At 38.0% G+C, this 22,115-nt stretch overlaps 8 protein-coding genes across 12 annotated transcripts; 5 read left to right on the plus strand and 3 right to left on the minus strand.

The window, feature by feature from the left end:
* Positions 1 to 262: 262 nt before the first annotated feature.
* On the minus strand, positions 263 to 4,162 carry LOC110848939 (protein regulator of cytokinesis 1). Of its 4 annotated transcripts, none has more exons than XM_035850825.1 (9): positions 3,884 to 4,161; positions 3,493 to 3,822; positions 2,985 to 3,395; positions 2,615 to 2,893; positions 2,195 to 2,497; positions 1,899 to 2,099; positions 1,381 to 1,791; positions 929 to 1,114; positions 263 to 835 (listed from the first exon to the last, which is right to left on the minus strand). In XM_035850825.1, the coding sequence occupies exons 1-9, from the start codon at positions 4,016 to 4,018 to the stop codon at positions 635 to 637; spliced, it is 2,457 nt and encodes an 818-aa protein (XP_035706718.1). In that variant the 5' UTR covers positions 4,019 to 4,161; the 3' UTR covers positions 263 to 634. The 4 variants fall into 4 exon arrangements, with proteins under 4 accessions (XP_035706718.1, XP_021951993.1, XP_021951997.1 ...); XM_022096301.2 differs by having other exon boundaries at positions 1,899 to 2,102; XM_022096303.2 differs by having other exon boundaries at positions 694 to 835; positions 906 to 1,114; positions 1,899 to 2,102; positions 3,884 to 4,162.
* A 267-nt stretch (positions 4,163 to 4,429) lies between these two features.
* Positions 4,430 to 5,906, minus strand: LOC110848548 (L-xylulose reductase). The gene is made up of 6 exons (XM_022095795.2): positions 5,771 to 5,906; positions 5,434 to 5,477; positions 5,156 to 5,367; positions 4,988 to 5,093; positions 4,699 to 4,918; positions 4,430 to 4,628 (listed from the first exon to the last, which is right to left on the minus strand). Exons 1-6 carry the CDS (start codon positions 5,820 to 5,822, stop codon positions 4,525 to 4,527), a joined length of 738 nt encoding a protein of 245 aa, XP_021951487.1. The 5' UTR covers positions 5,823 to 5,906; the 3' UTR covers positions 4,430 to 4,524.
* LOC110848547 (ribonuclease E) lies at positions 5,772 to 7,916 on the plus strand. Its single transcript, XM_022095794.2, has 3 exons — positions 5,772 to 5,913; positions 6,184 to 6,359; positions 6,447 to 7,916. Exons 2-3 carry the CDS (start codon positions 6,223 to 6,225, stop codon positions 7,342 to 7,344), a joined length of 1,035 nt encoding a protein of 344 aa, XP_021951486.1. The 5' UTR covers positions 5,772 to 5,913; positions 6,184 to 6,222; the 3' UTR covers positions 7,345 to 7,916.
* A 2,382-nt stretch (positions 7,917 to 10,298) lies between these two features.
* Positions 10,299 to 12,842, plus strand: LOC110848725 (UPF0764 protein C16orf89 homolog). 2 transcript variants are annotated; one of them, XM_035851240.1, is made up of 6 exons: positions 10,299 to 10,512; positions 11,144 to 11,501; positions 11,580 to 11,732; positions 11,802 to 11,852; positions 11,921 to 12,162; positions 12,248 to 12,842. In XM_035851240.1, exons 2-6 carry the CDS (start codon positions 11,189 to 11,191, stop codon positions 12,758 to 12,760), a joined length of 1,272 nt encoding a protein of 423 aa, XP_035707133.1. In that variant the 5' UTR covers positions 10,299 to 10,512; positions 11,144 to 11,188; the 3' UTR covers positions 12,761 to 12,842. The 2 variants fall into 2 exon arrangements, with proteins under 2 accessions (XP_035707133.1, XP_021951698.1); XM_022096006.2 differs by having other exon boundaries at positions 10,299 to 11,501.
* A 625-nt stretch (positions 12,843 to 13,467) lies between these two features.
* On the plus strand, positions 13,468 to 15,566 carry LOC110849222 (SEC14-like protein 2). The gene is made up of 7 exons (XM_022096605.2): positions 13,468 to 14,064; positions 14,135 to 14,210; positions 14,323 to 14,366; positions 14,431 to 14,545; positions 14,611 to 14,817; positions 14,893 to 14,973; positions 15,053 to 15,566. Exons 1-7 carry the CDS (start codon positions 13,936 to 13,938, stop codon positions 15,346 to 15,348), a joined length of 948 nt encoding a protein of 315 aa, XP_021952297.1. The 5' UTR covers positions 13,468 to 13,935; the 3' UTR covers positions 15,349 to 15,566.
* A 208-nt stretch (positions 15,567 to 15,774) lies between these two features.
* LOC110848446 (SEC14-like protein 2) lies at positions 15,775 to 18,335 on the plus strand. The gene is made up of 6 exons (XM_022095670.2): positions 15,775 to 16,315; positions 16,389 to 16,508; positions 16,585 to 16,851; positions 17,721 to 17,778; positions 17,862 to 17,942; positions 18,032 to 18,335. Exons 1-6 carry the CDS (start codon positions 16,196 to 16,198, stop codon positions 18,211 to 18,213), a joined length of 828 nt encoding a protein of 275 aa, XP_021951362.1. The 5' UTR covers positions 15,775 to 16,195; the 3' UTR covers positions 18,214 to 18,335.
* A 183-nt stretch (positions 18,336 to 18,518) lies between these two features.
* LOC118435317 lies at positions 18,519 to 20,384 on the minus strand. The gene is made up of 5 exons (XM_035851219.1): positions 19,770 to 20,384; positions 19,577 to 19,701; positions 19,356 to 19,503; positions 18,941 to 19,279; positions 18,519 to 18,880 (listed from the first exon to the last, which is right to left on the minus strand). The coding sequence occupies exons 1-5, from the start codon at positions 20,347 to 20,349 to the stop codon at positions 18,621 to 18,623; spliced, it is 1,452 nt and encodes a 483-aa protein (XP_035707112.1). The 5' UTR covers positions 20,350 to 20,384; the 3' UTR covers positions 18,519 to 18,620.
* Positions 20,385 to 20,834: 450 nt separating this feature from the next.
* On the plus strand, positions 20,835 to 22,114 carry LOC110848599 (D-erythrulose reductase). Its single transcript, XM_022095844.2, has 4 exons — positions 20,835 to 21,001; positions 21,083 to 21,338; positions 21,424 to 21,529; positions 21,615 to 22,114. The coding sequence occupies exons 1-4, from the start codon at positions 20,950 to 20,952 to the stop codon at positions 21,930 to 21,932; spliced, it is 732 nt and encodes a 243-aa protein (XP_021951536.1). The 5' UTR covers positions 20,835 to 20,949; the 3' UTR covers positions 21,933 to 22,114.
* The last annotated feature ends 1 nt before the right edge of the window (position 22,115 follows it).

Raw genomic sequence — 22,115 nt, forward strand, 5'->3', positions numbered from 1 at the left:
GGATTTGTAAATATCGATCTCCTTATTGTAGATCACATTTCATTAGTTCAGTGTGAAATAAGGGATGGGTTATATTTTGTACGATTTTGCATGACCATTTCAATCTCGGCCGGAATGGATCCTAGCGTTAACTAGATACTCATAGTCAAGTAATCATGCCAAAGTTGACCCTTGCGGTGCAATCAAGTCTTTGCTTCTTGCAATAAAAGTGTGTCATAAAAGTGCCTCATTTGCATATTGTGAGTACACACACATACATATCTGTATATTGTTCAAAATAGCATAAATTTTATTAAGTAATCAACCCTGACTCGGGCTAAAAATGTAGTCTCAAAGTTTATATTATTTTTCCTATGTAATTTTTGTATCTATATAAAATCATTCACAATTATTCATATTGGTAAAAAATTACTGATTAATAGTTTAAGACGTTATTATAAAAGTTTACTTTAGTTTTAAGCACGGTATTTAATATACGAACGAATGTAAAAAAATTACTAAACATGAAAGGACAAAGGGAATTATATATATATATATGTTGCAAAGCTTATGAGCAGAGATAGGAATATATACAATGCTTCACGTAGTTTATAATGCGTCACACCTGTACTGATTTTGTGTGCATTTCTTGATTTTAATTCCATTCCTCTTCTGGGTCTGCCACGGCTCTACTCGAGGGGACGACCTTATTGATAAATCTCTCCGGTTTGGTGGGAACTGACGAGATTGGAGAGGGATCAACGTGTTCACCCGGCATGTCGATGAGAGGTTTTCGTGTTTTTGAGACGGTAGAAAAAGCTGAAGAATTTAGAGTTGATTGACAGAGTAGAGGATTCTGGAATATTTTTGACAAAAATTATTACTTTATAGACAACTTTTTTTTGTTAGAATGAATAGTTCTTAACAATCAAGTTCATCAGTAAATTACTGCAAAGTCGGTGTAAGAAGTTGACGGGGACACGACATGGCCAGTGATGGGAGGGATTGGATTGACCTGTTCTTTAGTAGCTTTTTTGGTGTTGCAGCTAGGAATCTTGCTCCCAATAATTTTCTTTGCAGATGAAGAAGGAGGGGGGCGTGACCTTGTCTCAGGCCGGGCAAAGTTACCGTCCGTCTAAAATATTTGTCAAATCAATTACAGAGCCAAATTAGAATATCTTTCGTAGATGTTCCCCGCATTCACATTCAAAATTCCAATAATTTATAATTCCAAACATGCACCCGTGCATATATTTACGTATGTAGGTTATTTATATGTACATAATTTCATGCACATCCTCTAGCCGCCGCATTCACCATGTGTTATATACAAAACCTTGTTCCATTCCAAAATATATGCAGAAAACCCAACTCCATAAAAATATTTGTAGATTGACCAACATTTTGATCCTGTGCGGCAAAAGATACTGCCAACTTATTCGCTCCTGGATTATTGTTATTGATGTATCCAAATGAGTTCATGGGATTTTTCTCATTATTAGCTACTGGGCCCCAAGAGTCCTCTAATACTTGTGCTTCGGACTCTGACGACATTTCTTTCTTTTTCGCTAAAATAAAAACGCTGCTGGCACATGATGAATTGGACGCGGACATTAAGGACGATCCTAACTTGGACGAGCCCTTCTTATTCCGTCCTAAACTTTTTCGAACCAATCTACGAGCAGCCGAGTAAATGGAGTTGTTCGTACCAGCGGGACGTTGATGTAGTGAAGTTTGGTTCATTGATGAAGCATAATATTTATTCGAGAAACCCTTTGCTCCTGAAGGCGGTTTGGCCGTAATTACTGGCCTCTGTTGAATTCAATTAGCAAAATAACGTCGTAGCAAATGGTGACATTATTGGAAAAATACGAAATGATAATAATTTCACTTTAGTAAGATTACTTCGGAGAACTTACATTGGGGACAATCAATTTTGCTGGACCATTCCGCGAGCTTGAGGAAGATATTGGGGTCGCAAACGTCCTCCCAGATGTTGGAGTTGACGGCGGAACCTTTGCCCTTTTAGGCGTCGACATGCCACTGGGAGTACCAGGACGTTTCGGAGCTCTAAATCCAGTTTGGGCCGCCATCATTGTCTTGTTGACCCCAGTCTCCTTCTTCTATGAATAAACATAATGAAACGATTGAATCATAACTGACAAATCACACAAATGCAATTAAGTAAACGTATACATAACAAGAAAATACTCACTCTCATTTCTTTCCTCTTCTCCTTTTCTTCATGGAATGATTTCCAATCTGCTTCTATCAAATCTGCGATATCTTGCCCGTACACAAGAAATGATGTCATACCATGGCCGCAATCTCTGTCTTGGCTGAATTTTGAACTCAATTGCTTCAATTCGTTCTCCAGCTTTGGGATGGCTTTCTCCAACATTTTTCTCTCTTTTTCCTCTCGAAGTAAAGCTCCGCCCCTGTTGGACAGTCTGGCTGGATCATCGGATTTCTGGTCGAGTTCACGATATTGGGAGAACATTTGTTCTCTTTTAATGACCTGATAACAATTAAAAATTAGTGGCAAGTTTTTACTAGAGAGCAATGAAGATTAAAAAATTTTTTTTGATGATATTAAACCAATTTTATACGAAGTTTAAAATAAATTACTGCTTACCCCATCAATCATTTTCTTATTTCTTTCCACAAACACTCGCCAATACTCAACTTCGCGTTCATGCACATCGAGAAGTTCTTCTGTGTACATCTCTGATGCAAAGTCAGTTTCGGTGAAATCAGTCAAACTTGCAAAGGTTGGACTAAAAAATCTGAATTGCGTATCTTCCATGAAGCATTTGGTTTTCCACAGTGCCGTCAGTTCTTCCCGTACTTGTCCAACAAAGAGAGCAATGTTCCTCTTCTTTTCTTCTTCCAAGTGTTTGAGTTCACTTCGAAGCTATACAAACAAGTATGATCCATCAACATTATTGCTAATTAATTATTAATTAATTAACCATAAGCATAATTGATTAGTGAATTTCGCTTACCCCTTGAAGAATTACAGGTTTAAAGACCATTTCCTTCTTATCCCCAATTTGACACTGGATCCCACTGTGCACCTTCTCAAATGCAAATTGGAGCTCTTCTCCCACTTTAAGACGAGACCACAACTCTCGAATTTTTTGCCAAAGACGGTCCGCCTCATTCCGATCAGTGGTTAACTCCTGATGCATTGTAGCCTCCAGTTCCTCCATTCTATGAAGTGTTGTCAAACTCAGGATTTTTATATCTGTGTTCTTGACCTCTTCGGATGAGATAACACGTTCAAATTCATTTTTGGGGATTCGCTCCAAACATTGGAACAAAGTGTTGATGATGGCCTTCAACTTTTTAAATAAGATTTGTCGTCGAAGCTTTTCTTTATGGAAGTGAGTCAATTTGTGTTCAAGTTGATGAACCTGTGAATATAAATTATAAGATTAAATCAGAAATTCACTCAATTTTAAAGGTTTCTTTTAAACGATATTATTAATTATTTTCAAGATCTTTCCTCACCTGAGCATCGGACGGAATCCCTTCAAAACTGATTTTGAAAATATCCTCGTCCATTTCCTCGCAAATAAGGACAACTTGATCATTCACTTTATTATATTTTTCCATACGGATTGCCTTCTTTTTCCTTAAATCTTCAGCTATGTTCTCATAAACTTTCTCCTGTTCCAGCAAAGTTTTATTGTGCGATTTCGCCTTGGCCTCCACACCAATGGATGGATCCATCGTCAAATCTTTCAGAAGTTGTAGGATTTCCTCATATAGATTTTCCAACTTCTTTTGACATTCACTCAGCTTTTCGCCCTCCTCCTCCAACATCTCTCCAAATAGTTGCTAAAATACAATCATATGATTAATATTAATTATTAAAAGTGATTATGATTAATTTCCTAACCTGTGTATGCTTATAGACAGCCGTTTTTCTCTTTTGTATTGACCCCGTATCATGTCCTATTTTTCGCCAGATCTCGTCCAACTTTTTCCAATTGTCATCCACTAAGTCGTGGATTTGTTTGCACTGTTTTTCCATCTTGAAAGATAATAGGTCAAAATTATTTAATTGGTGATCTAATTTTGTGCCGGAGTTACGAATAATTATGATTTATCGTTATTAAATTTAGCAGGAAGGATAGAGGGAAAGATTTGTCCGTTTTAAACCTGAGCAATAATGAGAAGTTGACGGTTGCTGAGCAAATCCCGCTCACCCCATTTCGATCTTGGGAGCATCCACGTTTGTTAAAAATTATGAATTATAGTTAGAAAATAATTAACTAATTGCAATTAGTTAATTATAATTATTTCATGATATCTAACTCGGGAAATTATAATGATTGGATGCACCCACATAACGAAAGAAACGAACAAAGGAATTTGACATTCCATGCAAATTCGGAGATGAAGATGAGTGTGTGAGGAGATGCTCATTGGAAAATGAAATATGAAAAATATGTAAATTAATTTTATTTAAAATTTTGATGATTTTATTTGAATTGTTGAATTTTTTCTTGAAATTTTGAACTGGGAAGAGATGCAGAATTATGTGGCCAAGAAGCCTCCATCGATGGGCAAAGTTATCCCATTTATCATGGAGGCTTTGTCACTTAACAAGAACAGAACTGCATTGACGACTTCAGACACCTCTGCAAGAGATTTACATACGTGTGACTTATCGTCAGATATAAATTAATTAAAAATCATTAAATATCCAACCTGCAAATCGACCCAGCGGAATTTTAGCCAGCATGGGTCCCGCCTTCACCGGGTCTGACCATCCCAACCGACCCATTTCCGTCAAAACAACGGTGGGGTTGACACAGTTGACGCGAATGTTATGCGGCCCCAGTTCCAAGGCCATGACCTTGCTTAACATATCAACAGCACCTTTGCTGGCGCAATAAGCGGCGTGGTCTTGCAGAGCCGCTTGTGAGGCCTATCATTGAATTAAACAAACAACGCACCCAATTAATCAGAAGTTCACTAAATACGTTATTTGACCCACCTGAGAAGAAACGTTAACAATTGATCCAGCAATCTTCTGCTCCACCATGCATTTTGCGACGACCTGGCTCACGTTGAAAACGGCCTTTACATTTACCTCAAATACTCTATAAGAAAGAAGGCATATTGCAATCATAATCATATCACGTCCACATTTACCTTGACCTACTTGTCAAAGGCGTCCATTTCCATGTCGAGAAAGGATGCCAGGTGTGCCACTCCTGCATTGTTGACAAGTGCATGGATGGGGAGGATTGCGGCTACTGCCTTTCTCGTCGCCTCGTGGTCAGCAAGGTCAACAGGGACAATGTTCACGGAGGGGGCTAGAGCCTTCAGAGAGTCGAGATGTGTTTTCCCTTGACTCAGGGCGAACACAGTTACCTGGAAATTGGGGTAATTTTTGTATGATTTTGACTTGATTTTTATACAAAAATTTTTAAAAAGTACCTGGGGGCATTTTGCGAGGGTGAGACAGATCTCCCGCCCGATTCCTAACATACGGAAATTTCACTTTCAGTCGTCGTCACAAGATCAAGATTTTAGAATTACAAATTGTGAATTGTCATCATTAACTCTTAATTGTGAAAGTTTAAAGTTCTGGTAAGACTTGTGATTATTTATTGCATTGTAATTAATCAAATTCAGCAGAAATTTTGGAGTACACATTAGTGAGATCATAAATTTACAATTACAAACAATTCATAATTTTATAAAATGATTTGGATTTAATTAACATTTAAAATGAGATACACTAAATAGAATTATATATCATTTAGGAACCCACCCCGTCCTCCTCCAGTGACAAGAATTCGTTTCCCAGAAAAGCTAATGTCCATATTCGAGTAATTTGTATATTTGCTTGGAAAAAACTTGTGAATCGTCCTCTCCGCCCTGCTTGCAACCTGGTTAGACTCTTGTTTTACACTGGTAAGTTAATGTTTAACTGGACAAATATTTATTTACAACTGGGAAACCTGTTTTAATATTGTGTATGTGGTAAAAGAGACAGAAACAAATGAGGTGACGCTTCTTCAAGGTCATTTTCCCAGCATCCAAACTGGTTAACATATAACCTTGTTGAATATGTCACCAATATACCATGTAGTATTCATCAATTCATCATGGAGTTCTGAGATGAGAAGTCGCATTCCTTGAGCTGATCATGTCATACATATATTAAATATTACGATTTCGCAGATAAACCAGCCTTCAAGTTGAAGTATATTCAAGAGCAAGATGCCTGTGCTATCTCTTCCAATTCCTGTCCCATTTGCTAGTCAAGTGTCACAAATAATATGCTTTCCCATCAGGATTCCCTTCCCTGCAATGAGGATTGGGTCAATTTTACCCTCTTCTGCCAGCAGTGCGCTAAAGTAAGTCAATAATTTGAGGTTATCGAATAAAGAATTTAAATTAATAAATCAACTAATTAAATTAACTAATTCTCACTCCTTTAATAGAGAATCTCTCTTGGCCCTATTCAATTTGGCATGGGCCAACAAAATTCAGCTCCCCGTACTAATAACTGTTTGCTTCCTGGCCTTGGACATCAGACTTCAGTTGGAAATCAACATATTTTGGGAACCTCCACGTAACGTTCACAGACCACCACGGGACCGAGGAGATCGAGGTCATAACCTCCATGGACAGCGAAATAATGAAGTGCATCCTTCACTTGTCGCTGCCAATCTAGTACATCGCGAACGGCAACTTCGCGCCCAGGAAAGAGTGAGAAGAACAAGGGATTTCGTTATGAGAGAAACTCCCAACTCAAGACTGTCCACGCAACCTCTCGCAGCATCAACCCCAATTAGCGATGAGAATAATGGGGAATCAGATTACTCGCCGGATGAAAGAGAACACGCTTCTTCAACAAATGTTGCAGTTGTTCGCAGGAAGCGAAGAAAGTTGTTAAAGAAGAAGGAAGTTAAAGTTCCCGTAAATTTATTATTATCCGATACGGAAGAAATCACTACTGACGATGAAAATACAGACGAAGAAGATAACGACAGTAACGAAGATACAGAGTTAAGTAGTGATGATGAAAACGATGATGATGACGACGACGACGACAATGAGGGTGGTGCTCGTCCTGGCCCTGCGTTTGGAGGATTTAATGATGATGATCACCACGACTTCTTTGGGGATCATGATGGAGATGACTATAACGAAAGTGATGATGACACGTCGGGCACACCGCTCGTCGTCGAACTTGAAATTCGACAAAGACCAGTATTCAACAATTTTTGTACTGAAATTCTTACCCAGGGAGGAATCGCATCTTCCAATTTGTTCAAATACGAAATTATGCGTGGTATGACGTCTACCACCAATGTGACAACAACCTCATCTTCGTAATCATTTTAAAAACATCCCGATAAGAAAGATCCTATATTTTGTTCATTTATTTATTTTATGTGATGTTAATTACACATGTACATATACATACTTTCGCAAATAATCCTTCCTTTAATTACTCTGTACGCTTGCTAGTCATTCTTTTTGTGACTAACTAACATATACCTTTTAATTCAGCTGAATATCAGTGATTCGTATATTTTTTGAATAACAATTAATCCTTCGTAATTTTTAAACCATCCATCCCTAAATAGTTTCTTACTTATTGTAATTCTGCACGAATAGTTTCAAAATGTAACAGGCTGTGAATGAAATACGTATACACTGGTATAAAATTATATTGTGTATTAATCAGTCAAAAGCAAATTAATTATGGTGCATCGTGTTCAGAAAGTTTTTAACTATGTAACTAAAGTATTTTGAGATATATATACGTATAGATCGATTATTTGTCAACCCACTCATCAATTATATGTGGTATGTAGAGAGTAGTAACTTATACGTAATATGTAGTCGTACCAATTTCATCAATCAATCAACTATTCAATAAAACTACATCCATACAAACGAAACGAATGCTTCATATTTGTATTTCTATTCTTCTTTCCTCACTATTTTTGTCGTAAGGATGCAATCATTCCAAGTTTGGTAGAACATGAAGCTACTTGTGGCGATTGATGTGTCCGTCCATTAGTACAATAACTCGAACGAATCAATTACGTTTTAACAGCTTTAGACATCTCAATTCTGCAAAATTTTCATCCGATCGTTTCCACTACTTCATTATATCTGTCATTTGAGTTTATTTTTAGCAAACCAGCAAAAAATGTATGTATACGTACGACAAATCCGACGATAGTAGGGAGCAAGCTGTAATTGATGTGTGGGTTTTTGCAAATTGATTCCCATAATAGAGCCATTAGTCACTCGGAGTATGTACATAGGCGGATCTTTTAATAGCTAGTTTTGCGAAATAATACCCACAGAAAAACATAGGAGTAAAATATATAACAGATTTCGCTCAACAATCAACCCACGTTTCTCAGTGGAGAGGACTTTGTTGTAATGAAATAATAATGAAACGAAATGAAACTGGAGGACATTCATAATGGAGACAGTCAAAGTAATTGTGATTCCCCCGTGGTGCGATGAATTGCTGCGGATTTACTTAAACCCACACCCAGCATTTATTAAGTAGCTTCAGCTACTTTATGTGAAGACTTTGTCTGTCTGTCTGTCTGTCTGTCTGTCTGTCCGTCTGTCTGTCAGCAGGATATCAGGAGAACGGATCGAGATAATCGAAATCGGTTTTCGCCATCATACATAGGACCCCAGGGGGAGGATCCTATCAACTTTTGGGGGCAACCGGACCACACCCCCTTTGGCAACAGGGGGTGTGGTCGGGGCAAAATGAGATTTTTAGTGCAATTTAATCTATAGGTGAAATAGAGTAAAATTATGTGTTCCGGAGTTGTGCCACACCCCCTCGGCGCCAGGGGGTGTGGTTGGGGCAAAATGAGATTTTTAGTGCAATTTAATCTATGGGTAAAATTAGGTGAAATTGAGTGAAATTAAATGAAATTAAGTGAAATTAAGTGAAATTAAGTGCTTCCCCGATTGTGCCACACCCCCTCGGCCCCAGGGGGTGTGGTTGGGGCAAAATGAGATTTTTAGTGCAATTTATTCTATGGGTAAAATTAAGTGAAATTAAGTGAAATTGAGTGTTTCCCCGATTTTGCCGCACCCCTTCGGCGCCAGCGGGTGTGGTTGGGGCAAAATGAGATTTTTAGTGCAATTTAATCTATAGGTGAAATAGAGTAAAATTATGTGTTTCGGAGTTGTGCCACACCCCCTAGGCGCCAGGGGTGTGGTTGGGGCAAAATGAGATTTTTATAAAAAATTAATCTATAGATGAAATAGAGTGAAATTAAGTGTTCCCGAGTTGTTCCACACCCCCTCGTCGCCAGGGGGTGTGGTCGGGGCAAAATGAGATTTTTACAAAAAATTAATCTATAGGTGAAATAGAGTGAAATTAAGTGTTCCCGAGTTGTGGTGGGACCGTTTGGGGTGAAGTACGTCTGAAGCTACTTCCGTATGCGCGTTTGCGACGGTTTATTTATTGCAATATTAAAAATAAGCATGCTCCACTGGAGGAAGAGAGGACTTTACTGGATGAAGGAAATTAGAATTAGTTGTATTTAATAACACGTTATTGCTTCGTGACCAAGTGGGGGATCCTGATTCCTGGTGTAAACTGTGCAGGTTATGTGTTTATATAAAAGAATATATGTTTCATTATTCGGCATGTACAAAATTCTGTAAAACTGAAACTGAAAAATTCTGTAACTTCAAAAATCTCACTATTTCTGAAGCTATTTATCTATTTAGAAGCAACACTGTCCGATTGACCAGCTCATTATGTAACAAACAAGATTATAATTGTGCATTATTATGACAAAAGGAAATGCACTTTAACAGATGCAAGTCCTGTAACAGAATTGCAAGGTAGTGCATAATGCATTACATACAAAGTGCAAGCCTTGTACGTAATAAATAAAAATATGCCATCATGACTTCGTGAGAAAGTGAAACTTTAATAAAGCGAATTCCACTAGACTCCAAAGTTAAAAAGTACACGGAAATAATGTTGTGCTGTGGACGTTATCATCATCATAAACGAGGCAAAACGACGGCAGATTTCTAATTTGTGACGATCTGACTATGCAGTGAGTCGAGTCGTCTCAAAATGCCTCACTCGATCTCATCTCGTCTCATTTCTGTCTCACAATTGTTACACTGCATTGCTTCTGGTTGCAAATTGATGACCAAAACTCTCTCCCACCCACCTCAATCTTATAATACTTCTGCTATGCATTCATCTTATTCACATGCTTTGTTCCAATTCAAATTGTAATATCATTTGACTTTGATGAAAATGTTTGAGCTGAGTCAATTCCTTGTCATGAGGCATTTTATAACAACGTAGATAAGTACTGCCTGCAATTTTATTTGCTGCTTTATCGCTTTATCTGTATCGAATAATAAAAGTGGAAATTTCCAACTATTTGGTAGTTCCATTTCATCAAGTTGATTTAAGTAAGTCGACCACATCGTAGAAGAAGTGTTATTTTAAAACCAAATCCAAGCAAGAACACAGGAAATTGCAAGGTTGGTAATCTTCTGCAGAAGAATTGTGTCATTATAAAACTACAATCTGTCGTTGTGTTATTTAACAAAACACCTTTTATAAATTAGAAACTTATTCGTGCACTAAATCTGAGAATTATAGAAAGAATTGGACCGTTGTTTAGTTAGTCGGAGTATTTTGACCAAGCGTTTTTTTTATTAGCAATCTCGCAGCTAACCCGGATAATAAGTGTTTAATCCCTTTTCGTGTAATATAATTTGTGGCTGCGAATTTTCCTCTGACATCGGACCAAGCCGGCGTGGATTGGATTGGATTCTGAGAGAATCCGTATAAAATAAGTGGTTAACGCTGAATTTGCAACAGTATGAGTGCAACGATGTGAAACCGGGTTAGTCTTAACGGGTCGTCGTCAAAGCGAATTCTCATACAAATTAGCACTACAAAAGTCTTACAATTCATTTAAATTTAGCTAGTAATACATTACATTAATGGTTTGACGAGTTTATAACATAACAGAAGAAGCCACACAATCTGAAAAAAATATATCACAAAAGAACCAGACACGACTAACCAAATAATTGAGACGCGCTCATTTCTGCGTCATCCGCACAAAGTCACGGTTATACTATTTACATTGGACAATTTTCATAGATCTCATTTACCTTCAAAGTTCCGCTGGAAGCATTCATTTCCAAAATGAAATCCCACAAAGTACTTGTGCCAAAAACTTCCCTGCTTGTAGTCATCGTACTCCTCGTTACCCTTGCAGCTAGTCAACTGATAACCAGTGGGGGTGGATCGAGATCACCCGTCGGCAAGGGTGGGGCTGAGACGCTCAGCAATAACAATGGTGTTGGTCACATGTCAATGGACGTCTCTCCGAATTGTATGTACGACTCGACGGACTTCAAAATCATGGGAGATTCGGTCGAGAGGGCGTTAAACTTTTTTGAGAATAATATCGACAAGTTGGTCCTGGATGCGGCCGTGGGGACAAGAAGTTTGCAAGGTTTTTACAGATAATCTACTTATTAATTTGAAAGTGTGCTGAATATTTAGTACAATTAGAGTAATTGTTAATCTGCAGCGCAATTGAAAGCGGTTCTTCAACGACACCCAAAACTGCCCGAGCTGGTCCAAAATTATCTCAAGTACTTGGTAGCAAAATCTGGATCGCTTAGTAATCGGATTGCAGAAGCGATATCGAACAGTCCTTCGATTTCTAGCACGGAAAAGAAGCGTAATTCTCATTCATGAATATTATTGAAAAATTTGTATGTACTCAGATATTAACAATGATTTTCTGCAGATACTTTGCCTTGGGTGACAACGGATGGTTTATGGGATTGGCCGGTTGATGGTGCATACCTCTCGCATTTAGTTATTTACTCTTACACATTAATTAGTTGACTTATCCGGAATTTTCAGGAAAATGGGAGTCAACCTCCATCATGCAATCCTACGAGCCACCCGAAGGTTTCAACGCCACGAAAATTTTAGCTCAGAGCAAAGAAACTATCGAAGAGGCGCAATCGGACGCTTGTATTTTCCAAGTTTTCAATTGTCAGTCTCAAGAAACTTCGGAAACTTGTCGAAAATTATTCTTCGTTCAGGAACAGTCCCTCTATTCTCTGACGCATCAAGTCATTTACACCCTGTTTGCTAAAAAGGTTGACACATTTATTTGTTACACCGCAATTTTACTCAAGTTTGATAAATCACAGAAAAATTATATGCAAATGTCGCCATTTTCAGAAACAATGCTTCCGAGCCTTAAGTTCGGACGGGTTGAGACGATATCAGGAAAAACTGTGTGGAAAAGTGTGGCTGGAAGCGAATGCAATCTCACAAATTGGATTTCCCCCAAATTACGCCGACCTATTCATCGAACAAGTCGCCATTTGTGGCATGACCGGCTATCCAAATTTCTTCCAGCGGGATTGGCTCATGCAAATCTTGAAATGGCAAAGCCCCCAGAAATCGGGCTGCTTCAGGGACACTCGAGCCCAACCACCCAATTCAGTCGCTATGCTGGTCAAACTGTATCACCGTAATCAGCAAAAGTTTCATGAAATGATGAATCGTCATTTTCAAGAACACAAATTGGAAAGATTACGAAACAAGGTGACATCTCGACAGAAACGGTCAGATGCATTTTTGAAGCAAGGAAATCGCGAAAATTGTTCTGTACACTTTACCGCTGTCGGTATTACGGCTTTGGCGATGCATATGAGATACTTTGTTGACACTTGTTTCCCATCGTATTAAAAATTAAGGTGTGCATGCGTATTGAGTCTGAATAAATAGTGTTAATTATTTGATCGAATAAAAGCTTAGAGTCGGCAGCATTTTTTTTTCATTTATTCATCATTTTATTTTACATTTATCTGCATTTTTGCAGTTTCATATTTAATGTTGCATAATGAAACTACATACGATTGACGAGAAATGTGACTATCGATAACGCCTATGTTACAAGTATAGATAATTAAAAATCGTTAATAACTCGCTAACTGGCTTCTGTCCACACGTGAGAGAATTGCCAGGCCCAAAAATATTGATAATTCCATTCATCTTTTATTACCACCAAAATAAACAAAGAATTATGATGTCATCATTTCTATCACAGCTTTCTACATGGTCCTTCTTTGTTTACAAAATCAAATTCCCAACCTTACTTCCAGACGATAATATGAAATTATCTCATGCATGCAACACCTGATAACTTTAAGAAAATGTGCATTTTCATTGTCAACATTACATTACAATCAGACTTTCAATGATTTCACATTCAATTAAAACATTAACAAAGTTTTTTTTAGCCAAGACGGAACTAACTTTATCTGTATGTAGATGACAGATATATGAAATGAATCTATTGTTCAATCACCTTATTGTTAGTTATCAATTATGCAATCAGCCGACATTGACTTACTTCTGGACTAATTGCATCATGATTCGACGAGATAGATTAGCCAAGGCAGCAGGCAGACACCTCACTCACTTACACATAAATATATACACACCTTAACGCATAATAATATTAGCGTAATTTATCGCACACTTTGCATGAGAGAAAACGATGAGCCAGTAACTTCACAATTTCTCATCACGCTCACTTGTTGACCACATTGCAAAGAAAAATTGCACAATGACTCCCAACTTTAAGACCATGTTTACATGGTGGAAGTCAGTTGAAGTACTTTTAACTGCAGGGAGGACTAATATATCGAGATATCCTTTAGACTTAAATGCAGATATAGCATAATGCCGCATGCAACAGTTTTTTTAGGGTGAGAGGTGATCGATTTCTAATTCAGTGTTTAGTAAATTGAGTTCTTGTCAGGATTCAACTTGCTAGATGCAATCCAGTCCAAGTCGAATTTTACATTGTTGGTTTCTTCTATTAATAATCCTGAGATTTTCGCCTTGTTTGTAATAAAATGGGTTGTTTCAAACAGCAATATTTTTATGGGTTTCTCGTCCTAATTTTATTGATTGGAAAGACGTATGAAGTGAGTTTGGAGGAAGATCTCACACTGACGTACACTCAAAAACTACTTTTGGATAAGGTAACTAAACTGGAACAATAATTTGTGTAGAGATAAATATTAGAGATTATTTTTTTTCGAATGCAAATAGTTCAAAGAAATTGTCAATCCTGCGCTAACCCATGAATATATGAAACGTGACATTTATCTGATTCGATGGCTTCGAGGTAATTTAATAAATCAAATATGCATACATTTGACATTTGATCACAGACTTGGTTATAAATACTTAAAATGCATTGATTCAAACATTTATGATAATTTCAACTGTACTTTCAGCAAGAAATTTCAATCTGATGGAAGCTGCCCAACTACTAGCTCAGGTATAAAGTAGCGGATTTTTGCATTTTCTTGACGTGTATAATTTTACATTAAAAAAAATCTTAGAATCTACGTTGGAGACAAGATGAGTCGATGGACACGATTCTCACAGAAGATTGGACGGACTATGAGAACAGATTTCCATACTATTTGGAAGGCTGTGATAAGGAGGGACGCCCAGGTACATACATGATTATGCGAATTTTGGCATTTTCAACTTTGTCAACCATGCAAAATTATCTTTAGTTGCATCCGTCGATGTTGGTTCGTGGGATGTCCGCGGTCAAATCCTGGCTGGAAAACGGGACCGAATTATTCGCTATTTCGACAAACTTATCGAGGAAATTAACACAATCGTTCGCCACGCCCAGGACCGAGGGGAAAACGTGACCCAATACACGCTTATCTTCCAAATGGGGAATTATAACTTAATCGAACAGGGATGTCCTTCGTGTAAGTGGGGGGAATCACTTGATCAAAATTTGATGTAACTAGTAATTATTTAACTATCTACATCGTTCACTTCAGGTTTACCCGTGTACTTTGCCATGTTCAACTCTTACGAGGCTCATTACACTGGAAATGTACACAAGATGATCCTAGTCAACAGTCAGTAATAGATTGAGCTTTGGTTTTTTCCTTGATCTGTATTTCCAATTAATTTAACTTTTTTTTCCATCACCTACAGCCCCACCCATATTCCAAGCTCTGCTCTCTCTGATTCGTCCCCTCCTCTCCCCACTGACCAGAGACGCTCTCTTCATCTACGGTAACAACAAGGCGGAATGGCAAAGCGTCCTTTTGGAAGAAATGATGCCAAACCAACTTGCAAAATCCTACGGTGGGAATAGAGAGCAAGGATTTGAGCCAAGAGAAGTCAGATTGTGGAAGGAGTTCAAATGTAACGTGGAACGACCGGAACTTCAAAATAGCACTTCTAGCACCACACCCTTGACGAATATCACATCACAACATTTATCGTGATTCCTTAAATAAATATGTAGTATGCATGCATTAAAATATTTACATGAGTGCTCAATTAAGCGTACATGAGTGAGGGAACCTTAATTAAGTATTATTTTATTTAGACAAGCTGACTAGAAATGGGTTGGGTTGGGTGACGCTTGCATTTATAATTGACAACGTTAAGCAAGAATTACTTGGACAGGATTGTTTGAATAAAATTATAATTCTTTATATAATTCTTCCTATAATTCATATAATTCTTCATATAATTCTTCATATAATTCCTCATAGAATTCTGCTTATAAGAATCAAGTAATATCACACGCTGACGCAGTAAATGCTACCAGACTTGATTTTATGTATGTTGTGTGGCTAGTTCGTATAACTTGCGTTGCAACTTTTTTGGTCATATATAAAGGATCGAGTAACTCAAGTTGCTGTATTTAGAAAACGGAAAGTCTATTGGAGGTGATAAACAGTTTGGTACCTTAATTTCATATTTTTGCGTAGTAAATGCATAAACTGGACAGGAAGGAAGAAATCCCAAATCCCATGGACAACCGGATACGTTAAATCCATAATATTTACCTAAGAAGTTGCTGAAGTTTAAGTTGTTTTGTGTTGGTGGCCAGTCCTGGCAGTGATATTCGCAGGGATTGGGGAAAAATCAGGAGTCGTTTTCATTGAGGATTTATGTATTACTTAAGTTGCATGGATAACAGAAGGAAGTTGCATAAATAAATAAACTATAAAAGGTGTATGTGCAGATAGATAGGTTGACTCCATATATAAAACGCGTGGATACGTGTTGTACCAAATCAGTCGACTTTTGAACATTGAATACAAATTGAAGAAACTCAAAATCATGAACAGTTTTGTGACTTTGGCCATTTTGGTGGCTTTTGGAGTTCTGGGGGTGTGTCAAGCAGTTTCGGTTCAAGAAGATGTGACCCTTACTCGCAAACAGAAAGCGGTCTTGGACCAGGTAACCAGTTAATTAAATAAATGCAATTTCTTAAGAAATTCGGAAAGTTATGTAACTTTTTGATTATTCACAGTTCAAAGAATCAGTTAAGGGACGACTTCCCCAGGAATACATGTACGAAGACATTTATCTCATTAGATGGTTGAGGGCGAAGGATTTTCGACTTAAAGATGCTGAGAACATGATTATGCAGGTATTAAAATTGAAATTTCAATACAATTTCTCCAATAACTTAACGTGGAAATCGCACTATCACTATTACTCGTTAGAACGTCGCATGGCGAAAGGAAAACCAAATGGACAACGTCTTAAAGGAAGATTGGTCCGACTTTCGCAAAGAGTACAAATACTGGATCGACGGCGTCGACAAGGAGGGACGCCCAATTCTGATTATTGACGTTGGAGAGTGGGACCTTCGCAAGGCTTCTGTGACTGGACAGGCTAAAAGGTTGGGTCGTTATATTGACTCCATTTACGAAGAAATTAACGAAAAAGTGAGGACGATGAGATTAGTCGAAGGAAAGAATGTGACACAGGTAAGGTAACCTTGTATAAGGTTATTTATAAGGATAACACTTTCAAGTAAGGTAGTAAAAACAAGTATACACTTGTAAGTAACTACTTACGTAAAATAAGTGTACTTAAACAAATGTACTTATAGCACTTTACGTACCTTACTTAGGAGGAATGCTTCCGTACTTGTCAGTAACCGATTTCGATGCCATTGGACATGTGGTAAATAGTCACACATGAGTGTACTGAAACCCTGAAGTGTTTTGACTCCATGATCACATTTGCGCCCGCCTCATCCACTCAAAGGTGCCCAAAAACGGTGAAAGTAGTGCTTTCACTCATTCAAATGCACGCCAAAAATCCAATTTTACTCGGATTTTCAAATTTCTTTCACTATTATACTCCCAGATAGTTGCTTTCTTAAATCCAACATCAAACTCAACTTTCTGAAATTTTTACTATTTTAAAATTTAAAATTCGCAATGAGCATTGTTGTAGTAATAAACAACGCAATTTATGCCTGCGAAATAATCATCAAGAAAGTTGAGCTTGATGTTGGATTTAAGAAAGTAACTATCTGGGAGTATAATAGTGAAAGAAATTTGAAAATCCGAGTAAAATTGGATTTTTGGCGTGGATTGGAATAAGTGAAAGCGCTACTTTCACCGTTTTTGGGCACCTTTGAGTGGGTGAGGCGGGCGTAAATGTGACCATGGAGTCAAAATTCTTCAGTACACTCATGGGAGACTACCACATGTCCACAAAGGCATCGAAATCAGTTACTGACAAGTACGGAAGCACTCCTCTTTAAAGCAAGTGTTATCTTATGTACATATATAAGGTTATGCACTCACGCAATAGTGCTAATTAGTATTCCTAATATTCCAATTAGTATTTCCATATTTTCGACATGGATGGGTTCAACCTCGCACAACAGGGGTGTGGCACGTGTGCGTAAAAGAGATTCACATTTCATACGTCATTTTTTAAATTCATATATTAATAAATATTTTCAATTAAATCACGTTTACAGGCATTCCTTTGGCTACTCGAGTCGTAACAACGTATGAAACTCATTATCCAGGAAATCAACACAAGACTGTCCTGGTGAACAGTAAGTTGTCCTGTTATCCTCAATGTATTTAAAATTTCAATCTAATTTCTAAAGCTAAGTACTTATTCCATCAAAACTACTACTTTTAGCTCCCGGGCCGTTCCAAACGCTTTTGCAGATTCTCAGACCCCTCATGTCCCAGAACACTCGGGACACCCAGTTCATTTACGGAAAGAAGGAGGAAGGGGCGGAAGCCCTGTTGAAGGACATTAACGCAGATCAGTTGGCCGTCGAATTTGGTGGAACCAGAGTGCTGCCGAACTACTCGTAAATAAGAGGCGACTACGAAAAAGTTATTTATTATTTATTAAGCTATTTATGTAACTACTCAGTCAGTAATTCAGCTAGTTTTGAGAGAACAAATAAAACAACCTCCTCATTAGAAAGTGTGCACATCTCATCGCATTGCACATTATCAATTTTTTATCGAGGTGCATAATAACTATCTTGAACTCCATTTTTGCTTAAAAACAACTTGTTATAACTGAATTCTTCGAGCGTTGAATACTCCAGATGCAAATTGCAGCTCGAGTATTCAAGTACTACTACTTTTAGCTTCCGGGCCGTTCCAAACACTTTTGCAAATTCTCATACCCCTGATGTCAGTTTTATTATTCGCTGGATACTATAAAAAATGTTATTCTTATCATGGCAATTGTTTGCAATATTATTAAATGACTATTCTTGGTCCCAAAAAATGTACCAAAACATCTGTAATTCTACAATCGGTATGAATAACGACATCAAAAGCTTCAAAGGTTTATCGTGTACTGCACCCGAATCGACATTTGCTGAGAGCCCTGTTCCACCCCCATTTGGTTTCGTCACCAGTAAATGATCGTTGATATTGATGAAAAATAGGAATTTATTGGGGAGATTGCACTTGTGTCCGATGCAGTGATGAGATGCACAGTACGTACTGTTTTCACATTGGTGCCCTGAAAGACACAAATTTTCAGCAACGGTTTTAACCTTGGGATACAATTTTACGACTCAACCTGCCGCAACTTTGCACGATATGAAGCCATTCGATTGTATGTACGGGGCCCATCCGGTGTCACACCGACAGCGGAAGTGTTTCTTGGGGGCTTGTTGGTACAGGCCTCTCATTTGAGCTTCGTAGTCTTCGTCCTCTTGAATCTGGGCGGAAGCGTCGTAATCGTGGAAGGCAAGATGGTCCTGGTCCGCAAAGGAGTCCTGTTGAATCTGGGCCACTCGCATGGAAAAATGGTCGGGCTGACAGGTCATGTGATCGACGGAGGAACATGCGTAAAATTGCGTGCATCTTTGACCATACGACGAGGGTCCATAACCCCTGTAATCAGCTTGCATCGACTCTATAGAAAAATTAGAGTTTATGTAATTTGGATAGTGATGTTTGTACAGGGTGAAAGTTTTTATGACGAGCTAAACCTTCATGTTTCTTTTTATGAGGTTTTGACTTTGGACGAGCTACTTCATTGGTCTGGGCACAATTTGGGTCAGTTTTACTGCATGGACAGATTTTTGGAGTTGATTTTGAACAATATGTCCCATCTTCGTTTATACATTGCAGTTGAACCTAAATGAGACAGAAGAAAGGATTAAGTGCCGTGTGCATTTCTAGATATTGATTTTACGCCATGAATTCTTACACGAGTATCGAAATACTTGGGATATGATATGCCTCCGCAATTTTGACCAGATTCTATAATATATGTTGTTTTGGAACCAACTGGTATTTTTTCGATCACACCTGAAGTCCAATACTCGCAAATTTCTAAGCAAAATTAAAGAATAAATTTAAGCACAACTTTACAGGCTGTGAGATCTTGTTAACCAAACTACCATTTCTGCACGTGAGGAATTGCCTATAATCACAAAAGCTTTTATCCGGCGGACCGGACACTAGATCCATCACACCGTCCAAAGCTGCCTGGTCATCACTCTGGTCAACATTTTCGAGATAGTTTGTGATCCGTTCGGCGTTATGGGAATTGCATGATTCGCCAAGACCTTGTGGTACAGTGGATAGATCGTTTGCCTTGTGAATCTTGTCCTTGTGATCTTTTTGAGGTTTGCTGTTTTTGCCTGATAAGCCCAAATCGTCATCGTCGTCTTGATTTAAGCCTGCCATTCCAGGATCAGAACGGAATGAGTCCCCATCGTCTTGTGGAGCAACCTTCTTGATACGTGCGTTTTCAATCTCATCGTCGTCCTTCTTTATGAATTCCAATGGTTTTAAATTAATCCCCACGTTCGACAATCTCTTGTATCTGGGGGATTCTTCGATGTCAATGTCATCCGCAAAACTATCTGCGGCATCGTCCTCTTGATCTATTTCGTCCTGTGCGTGGATGGGTCTTAGAAAAGTGATCGCGACTAGGAGTGAAAGTATGACGAGGGTGGGAAATAGGGAAGACTGCATTACAGATAGAAGAGGTGCATGCTTTATGTAATTCGTAATAGTGATGACTTTTACATTTATAAAGCGGGGGCAAGACAAATTGGCAAAAAATATGCAATTTCCGCTTTGGCGAAGGAAATTCAAAAAGTTTCATAAATGCAAAACTGAACAATTACTTGTGTTTACAGACACATTCAAGAAGAAATCACCCCTTGACAACGATGTCTGTCGATGAATTATGCATATGCAATGTAATCGTCTAAATCTCATGCAGTTTTCCCCTATCATTCCAGAACCCAGAATAAAGTGGTTGCCGAAATAATGTGAGGAAAACTGGATTTTAATATGCCCTCGCCTCTCTTATGTAGAAGATGATCATTATATGTACATATTCATCAGATACGACATGAAGCTTACTGCATAACAGATTTGTTAGTGAATGATGCTGCTTATAAGAGTACATGATTTTCAGGGTCATCATCATATTTAACGATTAAGTATATGTAGATGATGCCATACTCGTGTTGCTAGCTCGACTTGAAGGCCTAATTTTTCATCGTAAAACAAATATACAATCTGTCAACAAATTAAATTGTTTATTTAGTCGGTGTTAATAAAACAATGAATTATTCTTTTAAAGACAAAAAAATATTGGTCACTGGGGCTGGCAGAGGTTGACACATAATTTGCACACAAAAAAATAATATTTGCTGAAACATTGTTCGTATATATAACTTATCTACTTTGTGTACAGGAATCGGTCGAGATGTCGTCATAACTTTGGCTAAACAAGGCGCCACGGTGTACGCCTTGTCGAAAGATGCCGACAATTTGAAAACTCTCGTCGAACAATTCCCCTCTCTTATCAAGCCAATCCAATGCAATCTTCGGGATTGGGACGAGACGGAGAAAGTCATTGCAAACATTGAGCCGTTGGACCATTTAGTGAACAATGCGGGGGTGGCGTACAGGGAAAACTTTTTTGAGATAAAATCCGACGCTTTTGACGAGTAAGAAAAAATACTGGAGTAAACTTTTTGCAAAGATAAGAATAAAAGGATAATGTAGCGTAACACTTTTTGCAATATTTTTCAGAATATTCGACGTGAATGTCAAAGCTGTGGTAAACGTGACAAAAAATGTAGCCAAGAAAATGGTGAGCTCAGGAAAACAGGGATCGATTGTGAACGTTTCTTCCGTGGTAATAAGACATTCTGAATTATGTGTAAAATATTAGTCCAATTTTAATAATAATTTAACCACTTTATTGTGCTATTTATTATTAGTCAGCTCTTAAACAAGCACCTGGATTGTTATCCTACTGCACTTCGAAAGCAGCTGTGGACATGATCACAAAATGCAGTGCGATTGAACTTGCTCCCCACAAAATCAGGGTTAATTCGGTCAACCCCACCATCGTAATGACGGACATGGGACATGATTTATGGGACGACATAACTACGCAAGCCCTGGCCAGAATTCCTTTGAATTCATTTGCTGAAACGACTCATTGTACGAACGCTATTTTATTCCTGCTCAGTGACCTGGCTGGAATGACTACGGGAGAATTTTTTCTGGTGGATGGGGGAGTGGCTGCTAATTAATAAGGCATATATTCATATGTAATGAAAGCACACTTGTATTGAATCGGATTGTTTAAATTAATGTCCAACTAAAATTAAAGAGATTTTTAAGTTGCCGAGGAAAATATGGTAAAAGAATGTCTGAAATTTTTTGAAATATTAATATGGTGATAAAATATTAAAAGCTACGATTTGTTGAAGTAT

The sequence above is a fragment of the Folsomia candida genome, unplaced genomic scaffold (genome assembly GCF_002217175.1).
Source record: "Folsomia candida strain VU population unplaced genomic scaffold, ASM221717v1 Fcan01_Sc004, whole genome shotgun sequence".
NCBI lineage: Eukaryota > Metazoa > Arthropoda > Collembola > Entomobryomorpha > Isotomidae > Folsomia > Folsomia candida.